This window comes from Marmota flaviventris, chromosome 17 (assembly GCF_047511675.1).
Source record: "Marmota flaviventris isolate mMarFla1 chromosome 17, mMarFla1.hap1, whole genome shotgun sequence".
NCBI lineage: Eukaryota > Metazoa > Chordata > Mammalia > Rodentia > Sciuridae > Marmota > Marmota flaviventris.
This window is the reverse complement of record NC_092514.1, coordinates 65,053,224-65,071,265: the sequence shown is the minus strand read 5'-3', so window position 1 is coordinate 65,071,265 and position 18,042 is coordinate 65,053,224. Positions and strand designations below refer to the sequence as shown.

General features: G+C 42.3%; 1 protein-coding gene across 1 annotated transcript in view; it reads left to right on the top strand.

The window, feature by feature from the left end:
• Pitpnc1 (phosphatidylinositol transfer protein cytoplasmic 1) overlaps positions 1-18,042 on the top strand; it is a 254,083-nt gene that overhangs the window by 215,475 nt on the left and 20,566 nt on the right. Inside the window, exon 7 of the mRNA XM_027946269.2 lies at positions 15,282-15,437. Coding sequence (XP_027802070.1) covers positions 15,282-15,437 — 156 coding nt within the window. The remainder of the gene's footprint in view (positions 1-15,281; positions 15,438-18,042) is intronic.

Sequence of the window (18,042 nt, the reverse complement as noted above, 5' to 3'; positions counted from 1 at the left end):
TTCCTATCACTGTCTGCCATGCACCCTCTTCCCTGATGTATTTTAGGGGAAAAAAAAATAATAACATTTTTAGAAACTTTAAAAGAAGGAAGCAGGAGCCAAAGGGCTACAGGCTCTCAGCCAGGAGTGAACACATGCCATCACGCTCTTCCTCAAGTCTCTCCAGTAGAGAACCTCCATCTGTGCTTTCCAGAAAACAAGCAGCGAATCCACAAGTTGCTCCAGACTGGGGCCAGGAGCATCGGCCCCTGCTGTTTTTAGTCTTATTAAATTAAAGCACCAGAACTTCTTAGCCCTTCAAAGAGCTTCCAGATCAGGTCAGAATCACATAGGGAGCTTTTCTAAAAGGAGATACCTAGGCCTCACCTTGGGCCAGCCATACCAGACTGGCTAGGATAGGACACAGGAATCTGTGTAAATGCACCAGGTTTGGGGAATGACCTCAGGCCAAAGCTTCCCAATGTTTTTCATGCCATGACCTGTAGAAAATGATCAGTATTGACTGACATATTGGAGAGGGGCTCCTGGAACGAGGAGGCGTATTCTGGTTTCCTGAGGGCCAAGGACACGGTATCTTGTCACATCTGTTATGAATTCCAAAAAAGGGAGCTTTGCCTAAGGGATCTTCATTTACTGTGTTCAAATTTTCAAATGATTTTATTGATACTTAGTTTGGGAGAAGGCTATAGCAGTGTAAGACTGAAAGACCGTCCATTCCTCCACTAAGGCCAAGGTCAGTGACTACAGATTTCATTCCATCTGTTGGGAATCTGATACCATCATGGAGTCAGGACCAACATCTTCCTTGCTAGCCACCGGTATTAGTCATGATATACATTTGTGCACTTTTTCTCCTAAGTTTCTTCAGAATTTGGGGTAGTTTCAGATTGACCCTCATCTAAGTATATTTCCTCCAGTCTACAACTAGGACTCTGTGATGTTGGAAGTGGTATTTTTCCCTTTGAGTTATGAGACCTGACCAGTGATCATCTCTTCCACTTGAGTTTATTCAGACTCCCAAGTACAACTGTCCAGCCTTAATTCCAAAAATATCCAAGGAAAAATAAATGCTATTAAGGTCCTTGTCTTAGACTTTTATTTTTAAGGGGCCCAGAAAAAGACATATAATTACTAGCTCACTAACTTGGGCCTTAGGTTTTTTTCCTAACAAATTTCTCTTTAGAGGGTCAGGAACTAATTTTTAAGAAAAATAATTGCCAATGGTAAGTTGTTTTTTTTTTCAGTTGTATCTTTTAATCTTAATAAATTTTAAAAATGACATTGTCTCCATCTTATGAAAGGGGAATCTGAGGCTCAGAGAATCTAAGTACACTTACTGGAAGTTTCAGGAAGCCTGAATTCAAACCCCAACATTTCTGACCCAAAAAACCATTTTCCTATACCTAGCTGGCTCTTCCAGATAAACCTAGAGAAACAAACAACTGTTGTCTTTGAAAAATCACTCCAAGAGATCATTTCTTCTTTAAATGTTTTAGCTAAACTCAAGTCTCATGATCTTAGGAATGGATGGTCTTGGGGAAAGACGGATAATGCAAGAGGAAGGGCCTTGCCTATCCCTTGATGACCCGATCTGATGGAACTCCACTCCCTATCTTTGGGAAAATTTCTGGTCACTATAAACATTTCAGAAAACATTAGATTGGGCAAAACATGCTTGGGTCTGGAAAAAAAACAAAAACTGGCCATCCAACAACTGAGTAATACATAAACCCATTCCAAAAAGAAAAAATAGATGTAGTGGCCAGAGAATACATCCCACAGAACCATTGGAGAAATACTCCTCTCACTTTGTCATACCCACACTAGTTTTGGACTTAAATAACTTACCTCGGTTCACACAATTGCTTCTGAAACACAAATTTAAACCCAGAGCCAGGTTTACTTGAAATCCCAGTGACTTAGGAGGCTGAGGTAGGAGGATAGCAAGTCCTAGGCCATCCTCAACAACTTTGCAAGGCCCTGTGTCAAAATAAAAAATAAAAAGGGCTGGAATGTAACTCAGTGGTAGAATACCCCTGGGTTCAATCTCTAGTATCCATTTCCCGGGTGGGGCGGGGGTGGGGGGGGGTTGGGGAGAGGAAAAGAAAAGAAATCCAAACCCAAGGTGTCTCATTCCAAAGCCTTTTTAGTTCCCTCTTCAATTCTGCTCCCAGAATCTAGAATCCTACAGAGGTGTTCCTAGGCATGGTCAAAAATGAATGTTATTATAAAATAAAGGTTAGAAGCCACTCATTGCTTCACCTGCCTAATATCTTGAGATTCTAAGCAATATTAACAAGCAAAATTAGTTCTAAAGCTGAGATAAATTTGTAATCTCATCCAGTTGTAAAACTAGAAATTCTTTATTATCTTCAAATTACAGATTGGCTTATTGAACATTTCTATCCTAGTTTCTGTTCAACAGGTTGGAGGTCCAAGTTTCCCAGAATAATACAGTACACGAAGATCTGGCAGGATCTAGGAACAGTTAAATCCAGTACATATCAGTGTTGCCCTGTTGCAACTCATGAAGAATATTTGTGAGTTTATTATCGGCTTTTGCTTTCATGAACTTAAGTTATCTGTGGACCAAACTGTCCATTCTCAGTATGGATCAAGCCTACTAATGCTACTTTATAACCTGTGTCCAAAGAACACTGCTAAAATCGGAGTGGGTGGGGCACTCCCACCTCAGAGGCTGCACACTGAGCCACTTCCCACCAAGCTCCTTCATGGCAGGAGCTAGGCTCAGTGGCTTTAGGAGTGCCACTTCCTGGCCTCTCACTCTCACTTACGTTAAGTCAGGTTGCTCTCCAGTGTGCCCTTGACTCACCTTATTGACTCCAATTAGAGGTGATCTTGGTATCTGTAAGTGCCAAAAGGAACTGGTTAGCATTGTGTAACAGGAAGTTCGGGAGACGCCTCTTATTGCCCTGGAATTGGGAACCAGGCCCAAAGCTGGGAACAAAGAGGAGTTATGACCCTATGTTCTTCAGGCAGCTGCTAATAACTGAGGCCAGATTCTTCCTGGAACCCATGAGGAGATAGCTCTCATCTCCACTTGGGCCACTGGCCCCTCCCCCCTTCCTAGGCTGTATATGGAGATGAGGGAGGGGAGTTCCCAGAGTCCTTGCCTGTACACTTCTTGCCTAACCCTAAAGCCATGCAGTAAGAGTCTTCTAAGACTGTCTACTACAAAGGTTGGTGGGGATTTGCACAAATGCTATTTATGGAACTGGGAACACGCAGGCCCTCCCTTAACACCACCCTCTTATAAGACTGAGTAGACTGGCAAGTGTCCCCAGAAGTTTATAGGAGAACATAGAAATTGGTGCCTATTATGGTTTGGATGCAAGGTGCCCCCCAAAAACTTCTGTGTTAATACATGAATATTCAGAGGTGAAATGAATAGGTTATGAGAGCTATAACCTGATCATTTCATCCTCGTTGGAATGCACTGATTGGTTGGTAGTTGTGGGCAGGTAGGATATAATTGGAGGAGGTGGGTTACTGGGGGCATTCCCTGGAAGGGTGCATCTTCCCTGTGGCCTCTTCCTGTCCTCCACCCCCCACCCCTGCTTCCTGACCCTGCCATGAGCTGAGCAGCTCTCTTCCCCTGGGCCCTTCCCCCATGATGTGCTGCCTCACCTTGGGCCCAGAGCAATGGAATCAGCCATCCGTGGACTGAGACCTCTGAAACTGTGAGCCCCAAATAAACTTTTCCTCCTCTTAGTTGTTCTTGTCAAGTGTTTTGGGAACAGCAATGCAAAAGATGACTAAAGCAGAGCCTGACACCCATTTGGAGATTTCCAAAAGAGGAAGGCTACAGAAAGAGCCCATGGTTGGACTGAGATGGAAATATGGGACAGTGAGTCTGGCAGTAGGATGGACATCCCCTTGGGCATGACACAAAATGAAGATGATAGTCATGAGAAGAAATCTGGGATGTTCCTCTGACACCAAACAATTTTCCAGTTCTCTAATTCTTTAATACCAGCTACATGTCCAACAATTCAATTCACTTCAATTCTGACATTTTCTACCTGGAATTAGCATTGGATCCCAGAAGTTAAAGAGCTCAAAACTCCCCAATACAAGACTGCCTGTACTTCTGACTGACCAGCTCTTTATAAGGGCTTCCCACAGCCCAACCTTTGGGTTCAATAATTTGCTAGACAGGCTTGCAGAACTCAGGTGAACATTTTACTTACATTTATTAGTTTATTTTAGAGAATATAATACATGACTAGGCAAATGGAAGAGATGCATAGGGCGAGGTCCTAAGGGAGGGGGAGCTTATGGAGCTTCCATGTCCTCTGTTGGTGCCCCACGATTACAGTGTAGCTCTGGATTGTCACCAGAGGCCCATGTATGAAAGCCTTGATCCTCAACTTGGCACTATTGGGAAGCAGTGGAAATTTAAAGAGGGAGGGACCAATGGGAGGAAATTAGGATATAGGGGAATGCCTATGAAGGGCATTTCCTGTCTCTTTCTTTGCTTTCTGGCCACTATCAAATGAGCAGGCTGCTTCTGCCACATGCTCCCCAATGCTGCCACAGGCCCAAAGTAACAAGACCAAGCCACCATGAATTGAAACCATGAGCCAAAATAAACCTTTTCTCCTTGTATATTGTTTATCTTAGGTATTTTATGACAGTTACAGAAAACTGACTAACGTACCTGTCCTCCCAGGAAGTCAATGCGTTTACCAACTCAGAAGCTCTCCAACTCACTAATCTTATTATTCTAAAGTTCTTATGGAGCTCAATCACCAATATTCCCTCTTCTCCACAGAGGTCAGTGGGTTGGATTGAGAGTTCCCACCCTCTAATCACTTCCTTGTTCTGAGGACAAGTCCCATTTGAGGCTATCTAGGGGCTCCTTATAAATAGCAAAGTCACTCTTGTCTCAGGAAATTCCAAGGGCATTAGGACCTCTGTTCTAGGAACCAGGGACAAAGACCAAATATGATTCTCATTATACCATGGGACAAAATGAGAAAACAGGTCTAAAGTACCTGACACAAGCTCTGTGCAGAGCCAAACCTTAGTAAGCATTAGTCCATAGCTTTCTTTTTTTTCAACATACCAAAAAGAAATGTTGAAGTTCTACATATGAGACAGTCTCTTCACAAAGATAATCAAGTTAAAGTGAAGTCATTAGGGTGAACCCTAATCCCACCTCTCTTGGGGTTCCCTTCTGCCTTCAGCTCATGGACCCTACAAGGCGACCACAGTGGTCATCCAGGGCTAGAAACCACTGTGTATGCTCATATTTCCCATTTTAAACTTTCTCTTCTCATAGTGTTTCTGTATCTAAATTATAGTTGAGACTAGTTCAGAGCACACACTGAATCACACCCCGCCATGACCACTCAGAATTTTCTGTCTTCCTGTGTCACATGTACTTAGGAGCCAGACTCCTTTAATAGTCACATTGCAGAGGAATAATACAAATCACTGTTTGTGGGACATTCTAGTGCCGAGGGCAAAGGCTTTAAAAATAGCCTTTTATGTATTAACTACTAACAAAGCAAGAACTGACTCTTATGGCCAAGATTTGCATTTAAGGTTTCTTTTTTCTTTTTATACTGATGCATTGCAATTGACCTTTTATGTAAAGTTTTAGGTCAGTGCTCAAGTACATGGTGAAAGCTCCTGAGTTTGTTTGTTTGTGTTTAAGTTTTTTTAACAACTTATTCGAGCTATTGCTTACATACCATACAAGCCACCCATCTTGAGTGTACGATTATATTCACAGATATGTACAGCCATCCATGAAATCAACTTTTAAACATTTTCATCACCCCAAAAAGAAAGCCTACAGACTATTTATCACCTGCCTATCCTATTACTCTCACCTCTACCCCAACCCTAGAAAACCACTAATCCACTTTCTCTTCATAGATTTTCTTATTCTGGATATTTCATATGTATAGGATCTCTTATTAATATGTGGTCTTTGCAAACTAACTTCTGTGAAAGCCCCTTGGTTTTTATGTGTATCCCTCTTAGAATTCAAATTCAAGCCAGGCACTGTAGTGCACACCTGTAATCCCAGCGGCTCAGGAGGCTGAGGCAGGAGGATTGCAAGTTCAAAGCCAGCCTCAATAACAGTGAGGTACTAAGCAACTTAGCGAGACCCTGTCTCAAAATAAAATTTAAAAAGGGCTGGGAATGTGGCTCAGTAGTTGAATGTCTGTAGATTCACTCCTTAGTGCTAAAAATAAAAAAGAAAAGAAAAGAAATCCTATATTGAATTCCAGGCTAAATGTCCATTCTTTAGAGCAAAATGAGAATAATATCTGCAACACCTTGGAGTCTTCAGTAAAAGTTTCAGAAAGCAGGAAAAAAATTGAATGTATGGTGTACTCTATCAGCTCCTCCCTATTTTAGGACTAAGCATTGTGGTTACATAATGTCGCAATTCCTGGCTGGGGTTATTGCTTAGCCCTTTTTCATTTAACATTTATCAAAAACTTCTAATTTCAATTAACAGGGCAAGCCCCTGTTGGTTATTGTCCTTTGTGGTTCAAATTGAAAGTGTAATTAATCATGGAAACTATATCTCAGTGAACATCAGCTAATAATATTGCCTTGGAGATGCAAACTCTGCTCCAGCTGGTCCAAGATCTCCTGTGGGCTTCTCTTTGCACCTTCCAGGTGTGAGATTGATTGTGACCCACATGGGGACGTGGTTCGTGTGGCTGCACTAAAGCAGCAGCCCTCAGATCACCTGGGTCTGCCTTGTCCCAGTGTAAGATGGTGAGGCCCACAGGCACAGCTGACCCTGTGGAGGGAAAGTCCTCTAAAGAAGATGTGCCAAAGGGAAGGAGCAACCAGCTGCCTGTCTGGCCCTGGGGAAACAGCCCTGGCAACAGCTCAGCCCCATCTATACAGATGGGTTTTAACTACAAGGGTCCTATTTGCCATCAGCCAAGCTCAGGGAGTACCAGCAGCATCCAAAGCCAGAAACCTCATTGTGATGAATTGATAAGCCCCCAGCCAGAACATAGCCCCACATGTTCCCAACCAGCCTCCTCTCCAGCTAGAGTAGCTTTGCAGGCCCCTTGAGGCCAGAGCATTCTGAGTCACCCAGTGGATCCAGCTGCACTACCGTGGCATGCAGTGTGCTTCATACAGAGCAAGTGAGCCGTGGAAGAGACACCAGGAATCTGGAAGACTTTCTATGTGAAAACCTTCCCAACCCATGTGCTGGGTAGAATTATACCCATCCAAAAAGATATGTTGAAGTCCTACATGAGACAGGGTCTTCACAGAGGTAATCAAGTTAAAGTGAGGTCATTAGGGTGAACCCTAATCCCATCTGACAGATTTCCTTTTAAAGAGGGGAAAATTGGACACAAAGGGCACAGAGGACATGTCCCACTAGCAAGAACCCTTCTCTTGTGATTCCTTTGTCTATTACATTGATGGACACTGACAGGTCAGAACTTCCAGAAAATAGAAAAGCCTACCCAGCCTTTCACTTGCACAAGGAACCCTGCACGATGATAGGTGGTCATATTCATATTAGAGCTTATCATCATTTTCCCATCGATTCAACCATAGGAATAACAATTATAATGCAAAATAATCTACAGCATGGTGTGTACCTGGTGCCTTTCTTCTGAAGAACTTAAGAGTTGAAGGAACAACATTACTGCTTCTCTAAGGGTGTTTTTGTTTCCTGTATCAATCTGGTATGTTTCCTGTACATTATGCACCCTGTACATTTGTGCTGACCTGGGGACATTCCATCTCGAGCCCTTTTTATTTAGTCTCACTAAGTTGCTGGGGGTCTTGCTAAGTTATTGAGGCTGGCTTCCAGCTTGCAATCTTCCTGCCTCAGCCTCCCAAATCACTGGGATTACAGGCATGTGCCACTGCTCACAGTTTATTAACACCATTTTAGGTTGAGGAAACTGAGGCTCTCTCTTTTGATGGATTGTTCCAGAATTTCAGATGAGCACATCCTGTCCTCATGGTATAAGAGTGTATCTCTGTCTATTCAGAATACTGTAACCAAATACTACTGACAGGGTGGTATTATAAACAATAAATGTTTCTCTCTCACAGTCCCAGAGGTTGGGAAATCCAAGATTGAGGCTCTGGCAGAGTCGGTTTCTGGTTCCTGGTTCAGATGCACCTTCCTGCTGTGTCCTCACAAGCCAGAAGGGATAAAAGGACTCTAGTCACTTCCCATAGGCCCACCTCCTAATATCATCACATAGAATCTGGGTTCTGGGCATGCACAAATATTCAGAACATACCAGGCTGGGAACACAGGTCTGGGAGGATTGTGACTAAGTCATGAATCATTTCTGAGCTTCAAGTTCCTCATTTAGAACATAGAGATAATATTTGCACCTAAGATCAGTGGTTGGATCTTAGCTGTACATTCAGATCACCTGGGAAGCTTTTGAAAACCTAGGCGTCCAAGCGCCACCCAAGTCCAATGGGATTCAAGCACTGGGGCTTTGATTTTGCTGTTTGTGCCTCCTCCCCAGAGGTTCCTCTCACAGTTCTGGAAGCTAAAATTCCAAAATCAGGTGGAGGATTCAGAGGGCCATTCTTTCTTTCCTCTTCCATCTTCTGTGTGGCTCCAGGAGTTGCTTGTTTTGTGGCTGAGTCACTCCAACCTCTGCCTCTGCCCTCAAGAGACCTTCTCTTTGTGTCTTCTCCTCTCATAAAGACACCTGTCATTGTATTTAGGGCCCATTCACTTAATCCAGAAAGAATTCATATTGAGATCCTTAGCTTAACTATATCTACAAAGATATTTGTTCCCAGGCATTCATAGGTTCCAGAGATGATGACATGAATATATCTTTTGAGGATCACCATTCACCCCATGGCAGAGAACTTTCATGTATTTTCGTATTGTTCTGGTTTGAGCTCCAGCAGCAGCTTTGAGACACTAAATGTCTTGGTTACACTGAAAGCAAGCTGTGTGTCCTTTTATAATGGGCTAAACCGTGACACATGGAAAGGCCCAGACATCAGAGGTGAAGGTTGAGATTTATAAACCTTGTTTTAAAATAAGGAAACCTGGAAATGAATGTTTAAGATGTAAAATAGTCTCATTCTTTTGAGTGGTGTAAGTAATATAATTGAGTTTGAATCAGGACCAAAATACTCCAGAAGCTATTGAAACACAACATTTAAAAAGCAAACTAGGGACTGGGGCTGTGGCTCAGCAGTAGTGCACTTGCCTAGCATGTGTGAGGCACTGGGTTCGATTCTCAGCACCACATATATATATATTTTTTTAAAAAAAAGTCTATCAACAACTAAAAAATTAAAATATTAATTTTAAAATTTGCTTTTTATTTATAAAAATAAAAAGCAAACTTAAACAAGAGTTGTAAGAAAGATGAACAGAGGTGGCTGGGGTTGTGGCTCAGCGGTAGAGCGCTCGCCTAGCATGTGTGAGGCCCTGGGTTTGATCCTCAGCACCTCATTAAAATACATAAATAGGGCTGGGGATGTGGCTCAAGTGGTAGCGCGCTCGCCTGGCATGCGTGCGGCCCGGGTTCGATCCTCAGCACCACATACAAACAAAGATGTTGTGTCCGCCGATAACTAAAAAATAAATATTAAAATTCTCTCTCTCTCCCCCCCTCCCCCTCTCTCATTCTCTCATTAAAAAAAAAAAATTTTAAATACATAAATAAAATAAAGATATTGTGTCCAACTACAACTAAAAAATAACTATTTAAAAATCAAAAAACTAAATTAAAAAAAAAAAGATGAACAGAGCTGCATGTGGTGCTCCACATCTGTAATCCCAGCAACTTGGAAGACTGAGGATAGAGGATCACAAGTTCTAGGCCAGCCTCAGCAACTTAGCAAGACTCTGCCTCAAAATAAAAAAGGGGCTGGGGATGTAGCTCAGGGGTAAAGCACCCCTGGAATAAATCCCCAGTACAAAAAAAGAAAGAAAGAAAGAAGAGCAAAAGAAAGAAAGATAAATGGAGCAATTTAGAAAACCAGTGAGAAAAAGAGTGGGAAAGATTCCAAGAGGAATGAGCGCTTGGGGGTGGCAGGAGGGGAATTAGAAGGAACAGGGAAAGTGTGGATCGAGAAGTTTGCAGTTACCAGCTTCTTTCAGATAAGTCCTGGTGGTCCCATACCCCTGACCCCGCCCACCATTTTGGGGTCATTTCCATTCAAACGCCTTCAGTGGGTTGTTCCTTTCTGATCTAGAGCTTAGATTAAAGCTGTCCTTTGGTAAACCCTTCTCCCTCATCTCCCTCCAGCTCTTTGAAAGTGAATCTCTAATTATAGGCCATGTTTGAGATTTACTAGATGAAATCAACAGCTATAGATATGACACTAGTGTTGCAAAAAATCGACACACTGTTGCCATAAAAAGCCCAATTGTTAATTGCTTCTTTGGCATCTGGCTATAACAGAAACACCCTTTTGCTGTTTAATACTAAAAGTAAATGTGGAAAGAGCATGGGGCTAGATTTAGAGGAGGCTACCTATCATCGAGGGCTTGTGATTTGGGGGCAAAATATTTTATTTCTCTCAGGTCTCAGTGTCCCTGTCTACAAAATTGAGGACATGAAACCAAATTATCACTTTCAGGTTAAAATTGCTATTCTGGGAGCTGGGGTTGTGGCTCAGTAGTAGAGCACTTGCCTGGCACATGTGAGGCACTGGGTTCGATTCTCAACACCGCATAAAAATAAACAAATAAATAAAATAAAGGTACTGTGTCCATCTACAACTTTAAATTTTTTTTTTGTTTCTGGATTAGTCTTTTTTAAATTTATTTATTAACTATTTTAATTAGGTATATATGATAGCAGAATGCATTTTGATTCATTGTACACAATTGCAGCACAACTTTTCATTTCTCTGGTTGTTAAAACTTTTTAAAATTCCATTCTGAATCTTGAAAATACAGTGTACTTCTCATTCCCACCCAGCCTTTTCCCATGACTTTACTCTACAATTAACCTAATGCAATTTTACAATTTGTAATACAGTCAAGAACCACAACATTGGGCTGGGGTGTGGCTCAGTGGTAGAGCACTTGCCTAGCACAAGTGAGGCACTGGGTTTGACCCTCAGCATCGCATAAAAGTAAATGAATAAAATAAAATAGTATTGTCTTCATCTAAATAAAGAGAGAGAGAGAGAGAAAGAAAGAAAGAAAGAAAGAAAGAAAGAAAGAAAGAAAGAAAGAAAGAAAGAAAGAAAGAAAGAAAATATGAAAGAAAGAAAACTACACATTGATTTCAGCATCTGCATGGTTTGGGCTGTGCCAGCAATCTTTTCCAATCTTTTCTGAACTGAAATTTGCTGTCAGGTCCTGCAGTTCTCAGCTGCAATCCATCTGGGTTCCATGTTGTAGGGTCTTCTTTTATTCTTGAAAAGTGTGGACCTGGGATATACAGGAAGATTCTGAGTTAGATACCATTGCAAACTCAGAGGTTGTGGGCTGAAGACACCAGCCAGGGCTGTCCAAGGCTCAGGGCAGGAAGGGTGGAGCAGGTCAGCTCATCCAGGTGTTGCTATTTGCAGGCCTCTTGCCCAGCGGTGCTGAGGGTCAAACCCAGTGCCTCACTTGTGCTAGCACGAGGCCCCTCAGGCCATTGCCCTGGTTTTATTTCATTCCCCTGCCCTGGTGCCTGCCCATCTTGCTCTATTCACCGGGTTCTCCTCCAGCTCTGGGTTGCTGGGAGCCTTCTGCTTTCCTCTGCTCACTGGCTCTATGACTGTCCTTTATTTCCTCAGCTGCTAACCCTGAGGACAGCCTGTGTTCTGGTCAACCATAAAGTGGAAACCATATCTTCTAAGCCTCTAGCCATGTGCAGTTAATAATACCCATTATTTGCCTCCATTGTGGAAAAATCAGTAGGCAGTTTGGAAGAGAAACATGTATCAATACTTCATTTTTTGTTACAGCTAAATAATATTCCATTGAAGGGATATACCACGTTTTGTGTATCCAGTCTTAAGTTGATAGATCTTTGGGGGTTTTGTTTTGTTTTGTTTATTATGAATTTGAACATCCATGGACAAGTTTTTTTTTTTAATATATATATTTTTAGTTGTGGATGAACCTTTATTTTTTATTTATTTATTTTTATGTGGTGCTGAGAATTGAACTCAGTGCCTCACACACAACCCCAGCCCCACAGACAAGTTTTTGTGGAGATATATGCTTTTGGTTCTCCCTAGTAGATACCTAGCAGTGGAATTGATGGGTCAAATGTCAACTCTATGTTTAATATTGAGGAACTCCCTGAAATGTTTTCCAATGTTGTCACACTCTTCTACATTTCCCTTGGCAATGTATGAGAGTTCCAATTTCTGCCCATCTTTGCCAGCACTTATTGTTGTGCACATAGTATTTTAATTAGTCTTTCACTTAAATATTTACTCAATTTGGGCTAAAATTCCAATGCACCACCCACATATGGACGATGGGTTCAAAGAGGGCTCAGTCATTTATTCAACATCTATGATGTCCGTGACCTGTGGCAATAGGATCTACTGCCCTGGAGGGCTCACAATCCAGGGGAGGTAGATGACCAAATGCCATTATAGATTGCTCACCTACTGGGCTAGGACCTGAGGCTTCTTTGGAACCTAAAGGAGGAGCTACACAGGAAAGGGTCCTTGGGGGTGGTGACACTTGAGTTCAGTCCAGAAGAAAGAAAAGGAGAGAGAGAGAGGCAGAGTAGAGGGTTGGTTGGGGAGAAGGAAGTTCAGGAAGAGAGACCAACACCTGCCTAGGAGGTTCAAGAGTTCTGGGGCTTTGAAGGACGGGGCCGCCCAGAGCTTCTGAAGGCTGGAGGGACAGCGTGGCATTGGGATGGTGGTCCAGAAAAGACCTTGGAAAGGTAAACAACAGTGTAAAGGGCCTAGTAGTCCATGCCAGGTGTTTTAACTTTCTCCTCAACTCGTGGCGCCATGGGTGGATTCTGAGAAGGGAGCGATATAGTTGGGTTCTCTTGGGGGACCAGCATGGCTGCAGAGTGGGGAACAGTAAATAGAAGGATTGAAACAAGGCTGGGAGGATAAGGCTCTGCCTCAACTTTGATGAAGGCCTGGCATTGGCCTAGTTTGGGAATTGCTCCTGGGGTTGTCCTGTGTCTCCCCCTCAGAGGAGGCTGATCCATAAGGGAAGTCAAGGGCAGCCAGAAAGCCCTCATGAGAGGCTGGTACAAGGTGGCCCAGAGCCTCAGCCAGCTCCAAATGAGAAACCTGTCTCCGTTTGTGAGAAGCCTGCTCTGGCCCCTCAAGCCCCTGCTGAGGCACAGTCTGCCCTGAGTTACAAGGGCTGGGGCAGTCATAGCCCGTCTGATTTCCTGCTTCATCCCATCTACCTTTCTACACGGGGCCCCTAACCTCTCCTGGGAGGAGAAGCCAGCTTTTCCGCTTCACCCTGTGGCCTCTGCTGTGTGTGGGAAGCCCTTTGCCTCCCTGGGGCCTGCGTCCCCATCAACAAGGTCAGGTTGTGTTAGGGGCCCAGACCCAAGATTGTGCAGCAGACCCCACAGCAGCTTTCAGTCTTTTTTACAATAATTAAAATAATCTTATAAAAACATTTTAAACATAATTACTGGCATTTGTGCACTTTATTAGTTTACACATTCGTTTTTTAAATACCGCAGGGAGAAAAAAATCCTCTAAGTACATAATCAGTAGCCAATTTCCACATGGCAATCATTGAGCAAATATTAAGTGGTTCAACATTTTTTCAGAAGTCTTTTTTTGCCTTTCTTGTTTCATTCTTATAACTGAAATTTAACACCAATCTTTTGTGTAAAACTCAGCGGATTTTCACATATTGCATCCAAATCAACATAAAATCATCCCAGAAGTTTCCCTCCTGTTCCTTTGTACTCACCCCCCGACCCCCAAACACACCAAGAGGTTACCTGTCTTCTACCTTTCATCACCATAGACAGGTTGTGCTTGTTCATGGGATTTGAATCACCCAGTGTATGTATGCTATTGCCTCTGGCTCCTTTTGTTCAGCATTTCTGTTAGAGTCATACGTGTTCTTGCATGTAGCCACCAACACTTGTTCTTTTTCATTGCTGTATAGTATTATGTCATATGAAGATACCATGGTTTATTCACCTGGTTTCCTGTTAATGAACATTTGGGCTGTTTCCAATCTTTAGCTATTATATTTTAAACTGGTGTGAATATTCTAGTATAGTCTTTTGGTGGCCATCTGCACTCATTACTCCCAGAAATTAAATTATTAGATCATAAGTAAGCATGTGCTTGGTTTTGTAAATGTTACTGAGCAATTGCCCAAAGTTGTTGAGCCATTTTTCACTCCCATCAATGCATTGGACTTTTTTTTTTTTTTTTTGGTAAAGTTTATTTGATTTATTTATGTATTTGTTTGTTTTTGGTACTAGGTATTGAACTCAGAGGCACTTAACCACTGAGCCACATCCCCAGTCCTTTTTTGTATTTTATTTAGAGACAGGATCTCTCTGAGTGGCTTAGGGCCTTGCTAAGTTGCTAAGGCTGACTTTGAACTAGGGATCCTCCTGCCTTAGCCTCCTGAGCCCCTGGGATTACAGGCAGGTGCCACCACACCCAGCTTGTAAAGTTTATTGACATTAAAATCAAGAAAAATACATAATACAATGCCTCAAACCTAACTTTATTTTTCCCCTTTTACTGGAGCTTTAACCCCGGGGTGCCTTACCACTGAGCTATATCCTCAGCCATTTTTTATTTTAAGACAGGGTCTCCTGAAGTTGCCAGGCTGGCCTAGAACTTGTAGTTCTTCTTCCTCCGGCTCACAAATCTAACTTTAAATCACTTTTTTTGGTTTTTTTTTTTTTTGAAATTTTTGCCGATTAATTACCTTGTAATCCCTCCATTTTTTTAATAGAGAAATCATAATCCATCTTTCTTCTTTTCTTCCTCCCTTCTTTTCTTTTTTTTTTTTTTTTTTAATTCAGTGCTGGGGATGGAACCCAGGGCCTCATACCTGCTCCACCACTGAGCTATCCCCCAGCCCTCACACTTTTAAGTAACTGCACTGTTCATTGGTGTTTTAGTGTGTCCACACAGGTGTACAACCACCACCATCATCTAATTCAGCACATTTTCATCTTCCCCCCAAGAAATGCCAGTTCCATTAGTAGTCACCCCACATCCCTTCCTCTCCCAAGTCCCTGGCAACCACTAATCTACTTTCTGTCTCTATGGAGTTGCCTGTTCTGGACATTTCATATAGATGGTTAAATTTTTAATATATCAATTTCTATGACTTTTTTCCCCCCTAGGATCCTAAACACTTCAAGTCAGAAAAGACAGGACGGGGACAGTTAAGGGAAGGCTGGAGAGATAGTCATCAGCCCATCATGTGCTCCTACAAGCTGGTGACCGTGAAGTTCGAGGTCTGGGGGCTTCAGACCAGAGTAGAACAATTTGTGCACAAGGTAAGTGATGTAGCAGCAGTCCCTAGGCTGTGGGCAGGGTTGGTGCGGCCCTGAGCCTCAGGTCAAGAGTGTGCACTGTACAACCACTGCCGAGTGCCAGCCAGGGCAGGCACCTGCACAGCGTTTTATATATGGTTTGATTTTTCCCCACTGCTAGAAGTAGCTGCTTTATGCTTTGGCTCTCATTTAGCGGCCTCCATGTCCATTGGATGAGTTTATTTGGGAAATGGAGCTTTCAAAATGTACTTGTCACTTTAGCATTGGGCTAATCTACTTACAGGCAGAGGCCCTTGGGAAGGGGCCCCGGGGCTTTTCTGTGTCCACAGGTCCTGAGGATAATTCTACTCAGAAGATCTTGCAAATGTAGGTGCCTGAGGCAGACAATGCCTCAAGAGACCAAATGAGCCACCCCAGTGCTCCCATTGGAGTACAGTAACCTCAGCACTGCCGCTTACTGAAGAATTCTGTTACTGAAGTATTATTAACAACCTCAAAACACAGATTTCAATTGTATACTCACCTTGGCTTAACATATTAATTTTGTAGCAGAAACCTACTTGGTGATGATTTCAGTTTTCTCCTGGTTTCTAACGTGAGGTTTTTCTGCCTGGGAAAAACTCATAGGAAATGCAGTGTTGAACATTGCCCTTTGTAACTTCTCCCATTTTCATAAAAATAAATACTCCCCAAGTTGTCTCTGTATTTCAGATAGGCTGGCTATTTATTTTTCCAGTTAAAAACTGATAAACACAGCTTTACAGAATTCTGTTGGGGGCACTGGAATTTTTCCCTAAATGTACTGAGCTTGTTTCTTAGATGGATTTTTCTACTGAGTGGGGAGCCAATTGACAAGAGAAAGTTTGGTTTTGGTTTTATAGTACTGGGGATTGAACCCAGGGACACTCTACCACTGAACTACATCCCTAGCTCTTTGTATTTTTTTATGTTGAAACAGGGCATTGCTAAATTGCTTAGGGCCTCATTAAGTTGCTGAGGCTAGCATTGAACTTGTGATCCTCCTTCCTCAGCCTCCCAAGTCACGGGCATTACAGGCATGTGCCCACTGTGCCTGGCCTCTGATAGTTTTTTAACCCAAAATGATCTCCTCTTACTAGGGGACTGTTATATAGTGCATTTTATTTCCTTTCGCCATGAATGTTTAGATCTTACCAGGGCTCATGCATTTCTTTTCTCACAGATGACTGGCCAGTTTTGAGAATCTATGATTTTTAAAAATCCTATAAAAGGAGCTGGGGATGCAACTTGGTGGTAGAGCACTCCCTTCACATGTGTGAGGCCCTGGGTTCCATCCCCAGCACCCATAAAAGCAAACAAATAAATAAATAAATTTAAAAATTAAAAACCTATAAGGACACTGCTTTATTTACAGACATTCCATTGTCCATTTCCAAATAAAATGCAGTGTCCAGGATTCGTCCAAAACACACCTGCTCTGACTCATGAGTTGCTAATGAGTATTTGAGGTAGCATTTGCATGGGCTTAAGCGTCAGGATGCTTTTCTCTGAACACCTTTGTTTTTGCTTTTTTTTTTCCCCTAGACTCTATTCACAGTTAAGGGTGGGGGGATGTTCAAAAGCAAGCCATTAGCACATTATTGAATTCACGTTTCCATCCAACAGCTGTGTTGTACTAAATGTAATAGGGTATATTTACTAGTGCCTCCATGCTGTTCTTTTGATTTCCACAAATTTTACACACTCAGCACTCAGTGTGTGCATGGCTGGGTGTTGTTTCTTATGGTCCTTATGTGTTTCCCATTTCCCAGTCATAAAAGCCCCACTAGATCTTGTTTATGCAAATTCACCAAATTAAAATCCTTCATTTATTAAAACATGCATGAACCTTCCATGAGAGGTTTTTGACAGTCACTGGATTTGTTTGACAGGAAGACAGGAATGTTGGGAGGAGACTGTGGGTATCCCAGAAATGTAAAAAAAAAAAAAAGCTTATTTATACAGGTTGCAAAAGAGTATCATGAAATAAAAGCATGTGAACAGCAACAGTCTTGGACACATACGCAAATGGTATATTTTACTTTCCTCAGTCTTCTATTGCCAGCATGCGTCCCTGTAAGAATCAAGTTCATTCCTTTGTCTCCAATGGAGCTTACCATTCCTATTATCTTCTATTCCAATTCAGGTCTCTTATTTCATCTCTCTCAAAATAGTTGACTAAACTGTTTTTTTCCCCCCTTCTACTACATGAAACTTAAGCCTAGAAGGATATTTACCTACTTGTGTGCTACACCTTGATTTACTTTTAAAAATTAACTCATTATTTAACATATTATATCAGAGAAGTGGGAAGGTCTTAACCTTGCTGGCAGGTCACTTGCTACCTAAAAAAGGGCTTTTGATTTCCAATTTTATCTTCCTGGCACCAGAGAGACAGACAAAAGTAGGAAAGTAGACACTGTTCCAGATAGAGATAAACGAAAAAGAAAACCTTAGGCTGGGGCTCCCAGAGATGCATTCGAGTCACTGCTGTGTGACCGTCTTGTAGTTGTTAGTTTGTACAAACCCCTGGCTCGACTCTCAAATGCCCTGAAGTGATTAATTTACAGCAAGTGTGTGCATGCCCTAG